This window comes from Oncorhynchus mykiss, chromosome 11 (assembly GCF_013265735.2).
Source record: "Oncorhynchus mykiss isolate Arlee chromosome 11, USDA_OmykA_1.1, whole genome shotgun sequence".
NCBI lineage: Eukaryota > Metazoa > Chordata > Actinopteri > Salmoniformes > Salmonidae > Oncorhynchus > Oncorhynchus mykiss.
In genome coordinates this window covers 79,258,178-79,276,585 of record NC_048575.1, presented here as the reverse complement: position 1 = coordinate 79,276,585, position 18,408 = coordinate 79,258,178, and the positions used below count along the sequence as shown (strand labels likewise).

The following is an 18,408-nucleotide window of genomic DNA, read 5'->3' as shown; positions in this document are numbered from 1 at the left end:
ACAGGGGACAGATCAACATGTGAAGTCAGACTGACAGGGGACAGAGGACAGGGGACAGGTCAACATGTGAAGTCAGACTGACAGGGGACAGAGGACAGGGGACCATCAACATGTGAAGTCAGACTGACAGAGGACAGGGGACAGATCAACATGTGAAGTCAGACTGACAGAGGACAGGGGACAGGTCAACATGTGAAGTCAGACTGACAGAGGACAGAGGACAGGGGACAGGTCAACATGTGAAGTCAGACTGACAGGGGACAGAGGACAAGGGACAGGTCAACATGTGAAGTCAGACTGAAAGGGGACAGAGGACAGGGGACCATCAACATGTGAAGTCAGACTGACAGAGGACAGGGGACAGGTCAACATGTGAAGTCAGACTGACAGAGGACAGAGGACAGAGGACAGGTCAACATGTGAAGTCAGACTGACAGAGGACAGGGGACAGGGGACAGATCAACATGTGAAGTCAGACGGACAGGGGACAGGGGACAGGTCAACATGTGAAGTCAGACTGACAGAGGACAGGGGACAGGTCAACATGTGAAGTCAGACTGACAGAGGACAGAGGACAGGTCAACATGTGAAGTCAGACTGACAGGGGACAGGTCAACATGTGAAGTCAGACTGACAGAGGACAGAGGACAGGGGACAGGTCAAAATGTGATGTCAGACTGACAGGGGACAGGTCAACATGTGAAGTCAGACTGACAGGGGACAGGTCAACATGTGAAGTCAGAATGACAGAGGACAGGGGACAGATCAACATGTGAAGTCAGACTGACAGAGGACAGGGGACATGGGACCATCAACATGTGAAGTCAGACTGACAGGGGAAAGGGGACAGGTCAACATGTGAAGTCAGACTGACAGGGGACAGGGGACAGGGGACAGATCAACATGTGAAGTCAGACTGATAGGGGACAGGGGACAGGGGACAGATCAACATGTGAAGTCAGACTGGCAGAGGACAGGGGACAGGGGACAGATCAATATGTGAAGTCAGACTGACAGGGGACATAGGACAGGGGACAGTTCAACATGTGAAGTCAGACTTACAGGGGACAGAGTACAGGGGACAGTTCAACATGTGAAGTCAGACTGACAGGGGACAGAGGACAGGGGACAGATCAACATGTGAAGTCAGACTGACAGAGGACAGGGGACAGGTCAACATGTGAAGTCAGACTGACAGAGGACAGGGGACAGGGGACAGATCAACATGTGAAGTCAGACTGACAGAGGACAGGGGACAGGTCAACATGTGAAGTCAGACTGACAGGGGACAGTGGACAGGGGACAGATCAACATGTGAAGTCAGACTGACAGAGGACAGGGGACAGGTCAACATGTGAAGTCAGACTGACAGAGGACAGGGGACAGGTCATTATGTGAAGTCAGACTGACAGGGGACAGAGGACAGGGGACAAATCAACATGTGAAGTCAGACTGGCAGAGGACAGGGGACAGGGGACAGATCAACATGTGAAGTCAGACTGACAGTGGACAGAGGACAGGGGACAGTTCAACATGTGAAGTCAGACTGACAGGGGACAGGGGACAGGGGACCATCAACATGTGAAGTCAGACTGACAGGGGACAGGGGACATGGGACAGATCAACATGTGAAGTCAGACTGGCAGAGGACAGGGGACAGGGGACAGATCAACATGTGAAGTCAGACTGACAGGGAACAGAGGACAGGGGACAGTTCAACATATGAAGTCAGACTGACAGGGGACAGAGGACAGGGGACAGTTCAACATGTGAAGTCAGACTGACAGGGAACAGAGGACAGGGGACAGGTCAACATGTGAAGTCAGACTGACAGAGGACAGGGGACAGGTCAACATGTGAAGTCAGACTGATAGGGGACAGAGGACAGGGGACAGGTCAACATGTGAAGTCAGACTGACAGAGGACAGGGGACAGGGGACAGGTCAACATGTGAAGTCAGACTGACAGGGGACAGAGGACAGGGGACAGATCAACATGTGAAGTCAGACTGACAGAGGACAGGGGACAGGTCAACATATGAAGTCAGACTGACAGGGGACAGAGGACAGGGGACAGGTCAACATGTGAAGTCAGACTGACAGAGGACAGAGGACAGATCAACGGCTGTTGGTGGAGGATGATTGAAGAAAGAGATGGATCAAGGCTCTTTCCCTCACTCTCTCTCTCCTCTATTTCTCTCACTCTCTCTCTATTTCCTTCACTCTCACTCTCTCTCTATATCCCTGACTCTCTCTCTCTCTCTCTCTCTCTCTCACTTTGTCCCTCACTCTGTCCCTCCTCTATTTCCCTCACTGTCTCTCCCCTCTATTTCCCTCTCTCTATATATATTTTCCTCACTCTCTCTCTCTCTCTCTCTCTCTCTCTATTTCCCTTACTGTCCCTCTCCTCTATTTCCCTCACTCTCTCCCTCCTCTATTTCCCTCATTGTCTCTCTTCTCCCTTTTCTCCCCCCCACACACACACAGGAATGCTCCAGCTCTAATCTCATTCTAGAGTCCCAGCCGCCTCCTTCTTCCCTTCTCTCTTCTGCCCTCCATTGGACAGAAGATGAAAAGTTTCCAGTCATCTCCTCTCAGGCACAGGTCAGTCTACAGCCCCCCCCCCAGCTCCAGCTCCAGCTCCAGCTCTGGCTCACAGCAACTGACCTGCGAGGGCCTTTCCTGGGATCCCTCCCTGGAGCCGTCTTTGTGATCTAATCAGCTTCTGATTAACAACAATATAATGAATATAGAAAATAAAAGTGGACAGCACTCCAAAGAAATGTTTCAATATATATATATATCTAATTCCTGTATTTACATTTCCTTATATTACAATTTATATTTCCACAACACACATCTGCAGAGATATTTGTAAGGCTCTTTCTGTTCATTGAATAAAATGAAAGCCTGATTTGTAGTTTGATATTGCATTTATTAGTAAAAATAGTCTTAATAGTTTTTTGCGTGTATCATTTCCAGCCAAAAGCCATTTAATCAAACCTCAAATTACACATGGTATAAAAATGTAAAATATATATATATACCTGCCTTTAACACATAATGAGTATGATTATCTGCGTGGAACCTCTCCCTCTCAATACGATATGATGCGTGCCAAGCTACTGATTATCTGCGTGGAACCTCTCCCTCTCAATACGATATGATGCGTGCCAAGCTACTGATTATCTGCGTGGAACCTCTCCCTGTCAATACGATATGATGCATGCCAAGCTACTGATTATCTGCGTGGAACCTCTCCCTCTCAATACGATATGATGCGTGCCAAGCTACTGATTATCTGCGTGGAACCTCTCCCTCTCAATACGATATGATGCGTGCCAAGCTACTGATTATCTGCGTGGAACCTCTCCCTGTCAATACGATATGATGCATGCCAAGCTACTGATTATCTGCGTGGAACCTCTCCCTGTCAATACGATATGATACATGCCAAGCTACTGATTATCTGCGTGGAACCTCTCCCTCTCAATACGATATGATGCATGCCAAGCTACTGATTATCTGCGTGGAACCTCTCCCTGTCAATACGATATGATGCGTGCCAAGCTACTGATTATCTGCGTGGAACCTCTCCCTCTCAATACGATATGATGCATGCCAAGCTACTGATTATCTGCGTGGAACCTCTCCCTCTCAATACGACATGATGCGTGCCAAGCTACTGATTATCTGCGTGGAACCTCTCCCTCTCAATACGATATGATGCGTGCCAAGCTACTGATTATCTGCGTGGAACCTCTCCCTCTCAATACGATATGATGCGTGCCAAGCTACTTGTAAGCAGTAATTGAAACAGTAGTGGATTTAAAAGTGGACCATATTTCTTTTTTGTGTGACCAAATTTCCAATGCACAAAAAAACACAGATACCTTTAGCTTAAACTGACAGATTTTTATGGGAATTGTTTTATTATGTTAATTAGATCTCCACGAGGCGCGGACATCAACCTGAGGGGTTAACATGATGTTTTAATGACTACCTCATCCAATACAATTATCTCTAAGGTCCCTCAGTCAAGCAGTGCATTTCAAACACAGATGAAACCACAAAGACCTTTCTTTGCCTTGCAAAGAATGGCACCCATTGGTAGATGGGTAAAAGAAAAAAAAGCAGACATTGAATATTCCTTTGAGCATGGTGACATTATTAATTACACTTTGGGTGGTGTATCTATACACCCAGTCACCACAAAGATACAGGCCTCCTTCCTAACTCAGTTGCCGGAGAGGAAGGAAACCGCTCAGGGATTTCACCCTGAGGCCAATGGTGACTTTAAAACAGTTACAGAGTTTAATAGCTGTTATAGGAGAGGATGGATCAACAAGACTTTAGTTACTTCACAAAACTAACCTAAATGACAGAGTGAGAAGAAAGAAGCCTGTACTGAATAAAATATTCTGAAACATGCATCCTGTTTGCAACAACTCACTAAAGTGATGTCAAAAAATGTGGCATTGCAATTAGTTTTTTATCCTGAATACAAAGTGTTATGTTTGGGGCAAATCCAATACAACACATTACTGAGTAACACTCTCCATATTTTTAAGCATAGTAGTGGCTGCATCATGTTATGGGTATGCTTGTAATTGTTACGGGCTGGGGAGTTCTTCAGGATAAAAAAACGAAATGGAATAGAGCTAAGCACTGGCAAAATCCTAGTGGAAAACCTGGTTCAGTCTGCTTTCCACCAGTCTGCTTTCTGGGAGATGAATTCACCTTTCAGAAGGACAATAACCTGAAACACAAGGCCAAATCTACACTGGAGTTGCTTACCAAGAAGACAGGGAATTTTCCTGGGTGGCTGAGTTACAGCTTTGACTTAAATCTGCTTGAAAATATATGGCAAGAAATGAAAATGGTTATGTAGCATTGATCAACAACCCATTTGACAGAGCTTGAAGAATGTTTAAAGAATAACGGGCAAATGTTGCACAATCCAGGTGTGGAAATCTCTTAGAGACTCTTAGAGACTCAGAATGACTGCCAAAGCTGCCAAAGGAGATTCTAACATGAATTTACTCAGAGGGTATATCAAGATATAAATTACTGTTTTATTTGTCATTTCTTTACAAATGTTAGAATGTTTCTTCCACTTTGACATTGCAGAGTGTTTTCTGTAGATCGTTGAAAAATAAATTACTATAAAAACCTTTTTAATCCCCATTAAAACAGCAAACCTGGTTTAAACAAACAAATAAAGCAACACCTCACGGCACAATGCCTCTCCCCCATGTGACCTACTGGTTGTATGTACTGACATGTGACCTACTGGTTGTATGTACTGACATGTGACCTACTGGTTGTATGTACTGACATGTGACCTACTGGTTGTGTGTACTGACATGTGACCTACTGGTTGTGTTTATGTACTGACATGTGACCTACTGGTTGTGTGTATGTACTGACATGTGACCTACTGGTTGTGTTTATGTACTGACATGTGACCTACTGGTTGTGTGTATGTACTGACATGTGACCTACTGGTTGTGTGTACTGACATGTGACCTACGTGTTGTGTGCTCTGACATGTGACCTACGTGTTGTGTGCTCTGACATGTGACCTACTGGTTGTATGTACTGACATGTGAACTACTGGTTGTGTGTACTGACATGTGACCTACTGGTTGTGTGTACTGACATGTGACCTACTGGTTGTGTTTATGTACTGACATGTGACCTACTGGTTGTGTGTATGTACTGACATGTGACCTACTGGTTGTGTGTACTGACATGTGACCTACGTGTTGTGTGCTCTGACATGTGACCTACTGGTTGTGTTTATGTACTGACATGTGACCTACTGGTTGTGTGCTCTGACATGTGACCTACTGGTTGTGTGTACTGACATGTGACCTACTGGTTGTGTGTATGTACTGACATGTGACCTACTGGTTGTGTGTACTGACATGTGACCTACTGGTTGTGTGTATGTACTGACATGTGACCTACTGGTTGTGTGTACTGACATGTGACCTACGTGTTGTGTGTACTGACATGTGACCTACGTGTTGTGTGCTCTGACATGTGACCTACGTGTTGTGTGCTCTGACATGTGACCTACTGGTTGTGTGTATGTACTGACATGTGACCTACTGGTTGTGTGTATGTACTGACATGTGACCTACTGGTTGTGTGTACTGACATGTGACCTACGTGTTGTGTGTACTGACATGTGACCTACATGTTGTGTGTACTGACATGTGACCTACGTGTTGTGTGTACTGACATGTGACCTACGTGTTGTGTGCTCTGACATGTGACCTATGTGTCGTGTGTTCTGACATGTGTGTGGAACTGATAGATACACACACGCACACCACATGTTCATGTTTTTAAATATATTTTTTTCTGTAATGTCTTTTTGGTTTTGTGTCGGACCCCAGGAAGACTGTCGCCATGGAGTCACCTAATGGGGATCCTGTTGGAATTATGAGTATATGAGCTCTTCCTTAGAGTGTGTGTGTGTGTGTGTGTGTGTGTGTGTGTGTGTGTGTGTGTGTGTGTGTGTGTGTGTGTGTGTGTGTGTGTGTGTGTGTGTGTGTGTGTGAGAGAGACATTTTGTCTTGTCATGGGATCATAAGGGTGTTGTCACCATTAAGTAATTTACATAAACTAGATGACCGATAGAATAGAGGAAAACAATGGTTTTAGGGACAAACAAATATGCTTAATAGTGTCAGATTATGCAATTAATGAATACAAGAATCAATTATCCTCATTATATGTGTTCTATTTATATACATTATTCTGATTTTGTTGACATTGTGATGTCAATTCAATGTCTATTCCACGTTGGTTCGTTGTAATATTTTTTAAATGACTTGGAACCAACGTTGATTCAACCAGTGTATATGCCCAGTGGGTTGTCACTGTGAATGGGTGACCTCACAATTAGTCTGCAATTAGCATTTATGGATATTGTCCTCCTTGGCTGGGCCACGTGCTGCATTTGACACTAAAGTGTGTGTTTGTGTTTATGTTGTGTGTGTGTGTTTGTGTTTGTGTGTGTGTGTTTGTGTTTATGTTGTGTGTGTATGTTTGTGTGTGTGTGTTTGTGTTTATGTTGTGTGTGTGTGTGCGTGTGTGTTTGTGTTTGTGTGTGTATAGAGGAGGCAGCAGGCACTCTTAAACCACTAGTATAAAATGGGGCCATTTGTAGTAAAACAATGAGTGTGTGTGTGTGTGTGTTGGGGTGGGGGGGTGGGGGGGGGGGGGGGGGTTGGGACACACACAGCCATTCTGTCCAGGCCCAGGCCAGCCCCTTGCCTCCACCATCATCATGATGTGGTGCTCTGGTCACAGCAGATGGCTACTGATTGGGCAGGCTTTGTGTCTTTAATTCAGGCAGTGTATGGGAACAGGGCCTTATCATGCTTGGCTAAGCAGGACTGCACTGAGCAGGATGACATTCCCCACTAACACATCAATCTGTTTCTGCCCCAGAATATATACAGACAATGACTTCATGTAAATAAAACATCTAAGTTAATGCAGTTTTGCTCTGAGGAATGAGATACCACATTTCAGTGGTATTCTACTATTCTATTCTATAGTTCAATAATTCTATAGCTATTCTATTCTATACTTCAATAATTCTATAGCAATTATATTCTATAGTTCTACAATTATATAGCTACTCTATCCTATAGTTCTATAATTCTATAGCAATTGTATTCTATAGTTCAATAATTATATCGCTACTCTATTCCATAGTTCTATAATTATATAGCAATGATATTCTATAGTTCTATAATTATATAGCTACTCTGTTCTATAGTCTTAAAATTCTATAGAAAGTATATTCTATAGTTCTATAATTATATTGCTACTCTATCCTATAGTTCTATAATTCTATAGAAATGATATTCTATAGTTCTATAATTATATAGCTACTCTATCCTATAGTTCTATAATTCTATAGAAATGATATTCTATAGTTCTATAATTATATAGCTACTCTATCCTATAGTTCTATAATTCTATAGAAATTATATTCTATAGTTCTATAATCCTATAGAAATTATATTCTATAGTTCTATAATTCTATAGAAATTATATTCTATAGTCTACTGTGTTCTAATGGAATACTGCTGTAATTCTACTGTAATGCTCAGTTGACACTTGAGCCTTTTATGTTGTAATTATCCAGATAGGTCCAACAAAATTGTGAAACAATCATGAAGCTGTCAGAAATAATAACAATTATGAGAAATATTACTAAATATAGTAAGGAGAGATAGAGAGAGATAGGAGAGATAGAGGGAAATAAATCCATTCAACCTTCATTAATACAGGTTAGTGACATTGAGATGAAACCTCAGAGAAATAGACAGAACTACATCATCGGAGCTGGATTCTAAATCTGTTTATGACACCATTGTCTAGGCAACATGACATACAGTATTTTACACTACCGCTGTCTTCAGACAGTAGGTTGTGTTACTAAGTCTGAGCCAAATTAAAAAAGTGTCTCAGAGTTGTAATGCTGATCTTAGATCAGTCTCGACTTCTACATTATAATTACTAAGATTACGTGGATGTGAGGGATCTGATCCTCAATCAGCGCCTCTTTACTCTGAGTTCACCAGCCAGTAGAGCTGATAGGGTGAACGGACCGATACAAATTGCAGTGTGTTTCATGCATCATGCAGTAGGAAGCTTTAAGTTTTGACGTCCCCGTTTGTTTGTCAGCTAGGATATTGTTATGCCATGTTAAATAAAGACGGGAGAGCAAGCAACTTCAGCATCAACATATCTTCATACTGAAGCCCAGCTTCAGCTATCCTGAGAATGCTTTGATTACTAGCCCTATCTGAATTGTGTTTTAACCATTATTTGTTCAATGATTGGTTTAAGGATTTGTTCATATACATTGGGGTAAAATGAATAGAATGGAATAGCACTGTGGGCTCCAGTACATTACCTTCACATTAGTTGTATGACAGTGCCACCTCTGCCTCATCAGCTGTAGGGTTAGAGTTAGTTCCGGGTGAACTTACTGTACATCACATGAAATTACTCCTTCCAAACCAATACCTTGCCCCGGAATTCATCAGGCTTACAACCAGATTGAAACCACATGCTCTCAAAATACAGAAATGAAACAATAGAATAGAATAGAAAACAACAGAAGAAAACAGAACAGAATAGAACAAAACAGAATAGAACAGAATACAACAGAATAGAATATAACAGAACAGAATAGAACAGAATATAACAGAAGAAAACAGAATCGAATAGAATAGAATAGAACTAAACAGAATAGAACAGAATAGAATAGAACAGAACAGAATAGAACAGAACAGAAAAGATAGAACAAAACAGAACAGAATAGAACAAAACAGAATAGAACTAAACAGAATAGAACTAAACAGAATAGAACAGAATAGAATAGAACAGAATAGAATAGACCAGAATAGAAGAGAAGAGAACAGAATAGAAGAGAACAGAATAGAAGAGAAGAGAACAGAATAGAACAGAACAGATAGAACAGAACAGATAGAAGAAAAAAAAAACAGAACAGAATAGAACCAAACAGAATAGAACAGAATAGAACTAAACAGAACAGAATAGAATAGAATAAAATAGAACAGAACAGAAGAGAACAGAACAGAATAAAATAGAACAGAACAGAACAGAAAAGAACAGAACAGATAGAACAGAACAAATAGAACAAAACAGAACAGAACACAACAAAACAGAATAGAACAGAAGAGAACAGAAGAGAATAGAACAGAACAGAATAGAATAATAAATTAGAACACAACATAATAGAATAGTATTAGACATTAGAATACAGATGTGCGCCTGCTATGGATATGAATGCGCAATATGATTTCCTTACAACCTTTTTTCTATAAAGATAAAGCTTGAAAATGCAGACTTTGTGACATGAGCTCATGTGCGTAGTAACTACCTAAAGACTTAAATGCACGGAAGGTTGGATGGATGGAAAGATGAAAGGATGGATGCTCTTAAGTGAATTATTTCTGGTCAATTAATTCGGACAACTTCTGAAACTTTGGGATCTATGGCGGAAGTATTTAGCCTAGCGCTGAAGGCAGTGATCTAAAATCATGAAACGTCATTGCTTTGGTTACCTGACACTATATGTGCTTTGTCACATATTACGATGTCATTAAATTACTAAATGTAACATCTTCGTTCAGACCCCCAGAGTTGTTCAGGTTGCTGATCTTTCCTATGTTAAGATTAGCTGTTTAAAAAAAAATAAAAAAAACTTTCGGGCCATATAATGCAAATGAGCTAGTCATAGGACATGACAATAAGAGATAGTAAATCACATAGTACGCCAAGGCTACTCACTATAGCCTGACCTTAAACCGCTTTCTCTAACACAGCTGATCATCAGTCGGTTGGCCCAGCGGTGGAACGGCTCGACCGTGTCCCCACCGTCTCCATAACGACAATGTCCGGTTTTTCCCCCGGACGCTGGGCGCTAGCCAGGCAGGTGTCCACTAGGCTGCCGCCTCCCTGCAGGGCAAAGCGCCGTACGTGGCCGTGGAAACTTCAGATGCTAGTAATGGTAAGGTGACGGAATGATTTGATATCTATTTTCATTCATGGGGCGTTCATATTGCTGACTTTAATTGAACTTCAATAAGCTATTGAAGCAATTATAATAATTATAATAATAAAAAATAATAGGCCAATAAACATTTTTAAAATAATAAATAATTATAGGAAGCAAGCCTTAATAAAACCTCAACATGAATAATACGGCTTAAGTGTAGCTACAATCCATTGTTTATGGACAATTTAGTAGAAAAAAAACACAACCCTACTTTGAGAGTCAATCGGTTTAAAAATCCTTAATAAATCTTATATGAATGGCTTTATGTTGTGCTCGCGCAAACTGAAACAACGGTATAATAACAACAACAAAAAAAAAGGCGCTCTGGGAGGTTATGGCACGAGGCTGTAGCTGTAGCCTATACGGCCTATAAATCTCAGCCAATGACAGTCGGCCAGTAAAGAGTTAAAGGGAGGAGACGGTGAGTGACACGCCTCATTGGGTAGATTATGTGCTGCAAACAAAAAGTGTGTGTGTGTGTGCCAGTCAGCCAGTGCATCGCGCCCCTTCTGCACGCATCTCTTTCTCTCTCTCTCTCTCTCTCTGCCTCTCAGCAAAGGGCGATATCAGCGGCACCACTGTCACTTTCAAACGACCACACAGGGACATGTACTGACGCGGAGGACGCATCGAAACCTGCTCTCCAAGGCGGCATATTGATTCAAGCATCACTTTGGTGGATTATTATTTATTGTCAACAAAAAAAAGGTATGTGGCCAGAGTCTGTGTTTGTACGCGCTTTATAGAGGGTTTGTTTTGCAGCGACAGAAAGACGGGCAGGCACCGCCACAAAGCAGTAGCCAAGTCAGCATCCCATGAATGGAGCACGGTGTAGTGTTAGAGACAGAGCTCCGCAGATGTTGGGGGCAAGCAGACAATCGGCAATTCAGCTCTTGCGTTGATTTAGGGCAGTTTTTTTAGACTGACAAGGCACCCGGATATAGGAGTAAAACACGCTCTGAAATAGGAGGCAGAAGGTTGAATGGGTTGGCCTCATCCATTTTATGGATGCGCATACATTCCGGGTGCTATTCTCTCTCATTTAGCTCAGATGCATATTCATTAGACCTTTTGTGTGGCTTTCCCTTGGTGAGAGAGCGACCTTTAAAGTCACAAAAGACTGGGTTATATAGGAGATGGAGCGAAAAAAATGCTTTTTTCTGCAAGCGGTGGTCTTTAATTGAAGGGTAGCATTTTGTTCAAATGTTTTTGATATAGAATCGGCTAAATAGGAGAACAGGATCGTAGGCTATAGCTCCAAAGCATTTTCTCTCAACCGACGCAGCTGAAGAGAAAAGTTACTTTGGTTCGAGGGCCGGTACGTTTCTTGAATGATAATGTTTCACTATAAAGCGGCATCTGAAAGAGGATCATTTTGTTTGATATGCATTGCAGACAGCTGTTCATTTTTTTTGTTGCTTTTAGGCTCAGACACTGTGAGAAAATGAATGGAAAACTAAGGATCCATCATCAAACAGTGGACAAGAAGTAACATCTCATGATATGGGGAACATTTAGGCATGTTCAACGTATCAACACGTTTCAATATTTTACAACATTTTGTCGTTATATATTTACATGACAAATTATCATTATTACATGCCAAATATTATTAAGTAGGTTTTAGTTAATAAGCTCTTGAGATCTGGACGCATGGTTTGTGTTAAAGGCAAGGTAGCACGATTTAGAAGAAAACAATTACAAAAACATTTGCATATGTGCATAAAATTAAGATAACATGACATTAAAATGAACATGCACAAATATAATGAATTTGATAATACAAAAGTTGAATCGTTATCGTTATTATTATTTACCAGACATGCATCTAGACACACGGCAATTTTTTTGTTGTTGCCTGCATGCAAGTGTCTACGGGATGTGTTTACACCGGCCTATACGCATAATTGAATTGAACAAGTGGCAAAGCAAAGGTAGATCACAGCTGCATAATTCAGTGAGGCCAGAGAAACTGGTCACCCGTAAATACACTCTGCGTGCTGCCTTAATTACAGTCTCGAGAGGGAACGTGGTGGATTATGGTAATGAGGGGGACATACGTTGTGAGCGCGTGTAGGATGGAGTGAAAGGTTGTCTGACACGAAACCGGTGACTTTGACAGTCCACTTCCAAATCCATTCGATATTGCTCTTTCGATTTTATACGGACCTTACCGTTTCTTATTGCTATTTTTTTTCTTCCTCTACCAGAGGCTAAATTTAAATAATTAGGTTACACACTTAGAAATTAGGGTTTGAGATGAATGCACAGTTCCGTTTGCACATCCAGTGTAGTAAAGCCTTTGTAATAATAGTAGTTATAATAATAATAATACGCCTAATTGAAGTAATACATCTCTACCAAATAGAATTCATGTTAGGCCCATAAACAATAATCATTTAGAGACAGCGATAATATATTAGTATCAATGTCATTATTATCATTGCATTGATATTGGATTTTTTTTTGTATTATTATCAAATCAAATCAAATTTTTATTGCTCACATATAACACGTGATTAGCAGATGTTTTTGCGGGTGTAGTGAAATGCTTGTAATACTGCATTCATTGTATTAACATTATTGTATTAATGTTCTGGTTGTATATGTTTATCGTAATTATAAAACATTTAAAAAAATGTTACACCATTGTTCCTATTCCGTTTAGGACCATGCATTAATTTTCTCCTAATTAACAGCTATTTCATCAGCATCTGGGAATTTCCGCGGAAAATAGGCAACCAACCATGCTCTTTGAAATTGATAGGCCATTCTCATCCTACTTCAATTAATTAAAACGACCGGCCCCACAAAAATTCCCTTTCCTAGTCCAGCTCGGCCTTGACAGCTGACTACATGCATTTAGCCAACCCTCTCACGAAGTGCCAGTTTATTTGACCTCATCATCATCTCTAGACATTAGTATATTGTATCTTTATTCATTCTTTCTCTTTGTCTGTTCTGTTCGCAACCAATAGTCAACGATGGAGGAATCCAGCTCACAGAAGTTGGTTTGGGACGGCGACGCTAAAGCCGTGCAGCAGTGTCTAACGGATATATTCACCAGTGTCTACACCACATGTGACATTCCGGAAAATGCCATTTTCGGGCCTTGTGTTTTGAGCCACACGTCGTTGTATGACAGCATAGCCTTCGTAGCGCTCAAATCAACGGACAAACGAACGGCGCCTTACATATTCAGGGTAAGGAAAGACAAATATCATGATTTTTCTGGAATGATAACAATGATAATATTATTTCTTTGCGATGTTATTACAGTCTCCTTCTTCAGACTGAATTAAATTGTCTGCCGTGGTTGATTCTGTCATTATTGATCCCATTTCACCAACAAGATAGCACAGTATAGTTTCACATTTCTATTTCTCGTGACGTCGGTGTGACACGGTATACTCTATGTATTAAAATCAAATCAAACTTTATTAGTCACATGCCCCGAATACAACAGGTGTGTAGACCTTACAGTGAAATGCTTACTTACAAGCCCTTAATTAACCAACAATGCAGTTTTATGAAAATACCACCCCCCCCCCCTCCAAAAAAAAAGAAAAGTAAGAGATAAGAATAACAAATAATTCAAGAGTATCTGTAAAATAACAATAGCGGGACTATATACAGGGGGTACCGGTACAGAGTCAATGTGCGGGGGGCACCGATGTCGAGGTAATTGAGGTAATATGTAGGCAGAGTTATTGAAGTGACGATGCATAGATATTAACAGAGAGTAGTAGCAGCGTAGAATAGGGGGGGGGGGGGGGGGGGTCAATGCAAATAGTCTGGGTAACCATTAGATTAGAACCTATTGGAGGTCTTATCTTACAAGAGCGCATGTAGGTATAATGCATATTGATAGTTGCACAGCCAAAACACATGAAAAATTGCCTATTTAAAAAAAAAAAATTGGACAGCCTATGCGTAACGGTTAGAATGAATACTGGCGCACGGACTTCTCGTTTCGGACCAACTAACCGATTTGCCTCGCTCTCTGTCACCGTTTGACCGCGCAGGTGGACACCTCAGCAGCTAACAGCACGTCTGAGGGCTTGATGTGGCTGCGGCTCGTGCAGTCGGCGCGGGACCGGGAGGAGCAGAACCTCGAGGCCTACGTGAAGAACGGTCAGCTGTTCTACCGGTCTCTCCGGAGGATCGAGAAGGACGAGGAGCTGTTGGTCTGGTACGGGAAAGACCTGATTGAGCTGCTGCTGCTGCTCAGCGCCGGTAAAGCGCCGGTCAAGGCCAAGGGTGAGCTGCAATTGTAGCATGACCTGGTACTCGGCTTATTATTTTTTATATAGGCGTTTGCGTTGCACTTTTGCGGCATCATTAAACAAAAGTTGAGGAATACTGTTGATTTGAAGCTCAAGTTCAAGAGCGTAATAACCCCGCTGTTATTGTTTAATTAGGTCATATTGTAACACATCCTGGCATTTACACCCACCGTATCATTTCCTTTAGGGTACATTAATTTGTTTAAAAAAAATACATTTAATTAACCTTCTCTAGGCCTATTTATAATTTATAATTGATAATAATTAGTAGCTTATAGTCCTATAACAAAACATTACAGTGATGTTTTTCAGGGAGATATCTTACTACAGAGCTTCTTTCTGAATGACTGACATTATTTCCCTCTGTTTTCAGGGTCGGCTCCCTATTCGTGTCCTGACTGCAACCAGCGCTTTCAATTTGAGTTCCCTTTCCTCGCCCACCTGAGGTTTCGCTGCACCAAGAGACTACAGAGCATGGCGGCGGGCGATGTGGACGAGGAGGTCCCCAGTAAGGAGCCAAGCACCGAGCGCCCTAACCCCAACCTTACAACTACCACACCCACCAGGGCAAGCCCTAAACTGGGTCGCTCGGAGGGGGACAACGCCAAACCCTCCACAGACTTCCATAACCTAGCCAGGGACCTAGAGAACAGCCGGACTAGCCCACCCAGCGACCGCGAGGCTGAGATACGCAGCGAGAGCTCTGGGAAGAGGAAGTTCTCAGAGGTAGAGGACAGGGATAGAGAGAGGGACAGGGATGGTAGCAGGGCCTCTCTGAGTCTGTCTCAGTCCCTCAAGTCTAAGGAGGAGCTGGCTAGCTCGGCACAGAACTACCGGGGAGCCTACGGCCTGGAGGAGAACAGACGAGGGCCAACGTTCTCCGCACCAGGGTCGGGATCCACTGAGTCAGGTGGTGAGGGTAAACGCAGCGCCTTCACCGAGGTCAAGAAGTCTCCACAGAGCCTAAAGACGCACGGTAACAGCGGCACCACCAAAAACCTCCAGAGCTCCAACGCCGAAAACAAGGACGGAGGTCGGCCCGGCCCCGTCAACAACCCTCCCCAGGAGAAGCATCTCAACATCAGGCAGGTTCTGTCGGAGACTCAGCCTGTCCAGCCACAGACCCGCATGGAGGCCTCTCCGCTAGGGAGCGCCTTCACCTCCGTAGCCCAGCATGGTGGGGGGAACAGTGGGGAGAGGAAGAGCGCATTCAGCCAACCCTCCCGCCACGCTACCTCCTCCTTCTCCCAGATCTCTCCTCTGGTCATGACCACGCCTAAACTGCTGGACTGCCACCCGCCGGTGGGCGACACCATCTCCTCCTCTAGACTCTACCAGGCAGACCACCTGGCCGCCAAACTCCACGGCGCCGAGCTGAGCACCAACTGCCCCGTGCCGGGCGCCATGTCCAAGCAGAGCCCGTTCCTCTACGCAGCGGCTGCTGCCACAGCCTTCTGGCCTAAGAGCCAGGGCCCCATCCAGCTGCAGATGCCCTCAGCATTAACCTTACTCCCCCCCTCCTTCACCTCTCTGTGTCTGCCCGCCCAGAACTGGTGCGCCAAGTGCAACGCCTCCTTCAGGATGACCTCTGACCTGGTGTATCACATGAGGTCGCACCACAAGAAGGAGTTGGCCATGGAGCCGATGGTTAAGAGGAGGCGTGAGGAGAAACTCAAGTGTCCAATCTGTAACGAGTCGTTCAGGGAGAGGCACCACCTCTCGCGTCACATGACCTCCCACAACTGACCTTTAGATCAACAGCAAACCGTTTTCACACTGCTAGGCCAAGCTGAACTGAGCCAAGCTGAACTGAGCCAAGCTGAACTGAGCCAAGCTAAGCTGAGCCAAGCTGAGCTGAGCCAAGCTGAGCTGAGCCAAGCTGAACTGAGCCAAGCTGAGCTGAGCCAAGCTGAACTGAGCCAAGCTGAGCTGAGCCAAGCTGAGCTGAGCCAAGCTGAGCTGAGCCAAGCTGAACTGAGCCAAGCTGAGCTGGGTTACGGACTTGCATCAAATGAAGGAAACCTTTTCCACAAAGGACACTGTGTAAAGAAAATACTGTAGCCGAGCCAGCACAGTATGGCTCGGTCATCCATGAAGTTACTGGGACAGAGCATAAAGGACAATTGGAAGATAAGATACCCGAGCCAATTCAGCACAGTACGGTTTGGGTCGGCAATATAGTGGGAAAAGGTTATCACATCACTGACCATGGGGAGGAACTTTTTTACCATCTGGTAAACAGACATGGAATTACTAACTGACTGACTGACTGGCTGGCTGACTGACTGACTGGCTGACTGACTGGCTGACTGACTGGTTGACTGGCTGACTGACTGGTTGACTGGCTGGCTAGCTGACTGGCTAGCAGACTGACTGACTGATTGGCTGACTGGCTGGCTAGCTGACTGGCTGACTGACTGGCTGACTGACTGGCTGACTGGCTGGCTGACTGGCTAGCTGACTGGCTGGCTGACTGACTGGCTGACTGGCTGACTGACTGGCTGACTGACTGGCTAGCTGACTGACTGACTGGCTGACTGGCTGACTGACTGGCTGACTGACTGACTGACTGGCTGACTGACTGACTGGCTAGCTGACTGGCTGACTGGCTAGCTGACTGGCTGACTGGCTAGCTGACTGGCTGACTGACTGACTGGCTAGCTGACTGGCTGACTGACTGACTGACTGGCTGACTGACTGGCTGGATATACACCACCTAAACAGAGCACTTGTTTCCACTTTCAACACAGACAGTTGTTATTTTCCTTCAGTCTGTTTTTTGTTTCTTTTTCAAAATGTCATGTTTCTTTATTTGAGTGTATGCAAATGCATTTTTTGACTTTGAGAAAGGACTCTATTTATCTTATGAAGCACTTACAATTTGGGAAATAAGGGAAGATAAGAATATGTGTAATTTAAATGTACAGTAAGTTGTATTTTATATTGTATAAATACATATATAGAAAATGATAATAAAAAATAGTTACATTACATGGTTTAGTATTCAATAACTTTTTTTTTTTCATGTTCACTTTAAAGGTTAAATATTATTGACACAAATGGGGATGTGACGTCAGACACACTGACTATATTTCAGAGTGCAGAGTATAATAATAGTCGATATAAATAAGATGAAGATTATACAGGCACAATGTAAATACATGTTTGTTTGTTTTTTTTGGTTTGAAATACAAAGTGTGATATTTTGTGTCAGTGGGGAATAGTTTCAGGGTTTTGTCCTTCATGCTGAAATCAGTGAAATGTACTACTTGATAGTTTATCTGAATCATGTTGAATGCTTTGACAATAAAATAGCTTTATTTTCATCTATGTGTGTGGAACCTTGTGTTTTTACAAAATAACAACTTAAAAGAAATGACATGTTATTTGTTATATGCGCCGAAAACAACAGGTGTAGACTTTACATTGAAATGCTGACTGACGAGCCCCTGTCCCAACAACGCAGAGTTAAAAAGTAAGAAGCTTTAGGACACAAAAAAAAGGA

At 43.0% G+C, this 18,408-nt stretch overlaps 1 protein-coding gene across 2 annotated transcripts; it reads left to right on the top strand.

Moving 5' to 3' along the window:
- The first annotated feature begins 11,089 nt into the window (after window positions 1-11,089).
- On the top strand, window positions 11,090-17,275 carry LOC110535130 (PR domain zinc finger protein 8-like). Of its 2 annotated transcripts, XM_036936468.1 has the most exons (4): window positions 11,090-11,325; window positions 13,596-13,820; window positions 14,643-14,877; window positions 15,277-17,275. In XM_036936468.1, the coding sequence occupies exons 2-4, from the start codon at window positions 13,602-13,604 to the stop codon at window positions 16,647-16,649; spliced, it is 1,827 nt and encodes a 608-aa protein (XP_036792363.1). In that variant the 5' UTR covers window positions 11,090-11,325; window positions 13,596-13,601; the 3' UTR covers window positions 16,650-17,275. The 2 variants fall into 2 exon arrangements, with proteins under 2 accessions (XP_036792363.1, XP_036792364.1); XM_036936469.1 differs by lacking the exon at window positions 13,596-13,820.
- The last annotated feature ends 1,133 nt before the right edge of the window (window positions 17,276-18,408 follow it).

Bases quoted from the DNA above. Each gene is read 5' to 3' on its own strand.
- LOC110535130 (XM_036936468.1), top strand. From the start codon at position 13,602: ATGGAGGAATCCAGCTCACAGAAGTTGGTTTGGGACGGCGACGCTAAA. The intron at 13,821-14,642 runs GTAAGGAAAGAC...TTGACCGCGCAG, and splicing joins CGGCGCCTTACATATTCAGG to GTGGACACCTCAGCAGCTAA. The intron at 14,878-15,276 runs GTGAGCTGCAAT...CTCTGTTTTCAG, and splicing joins AGCGCCGGTCAAGGCCAAGG to GGTCGGCTCCCTATTCGTGT.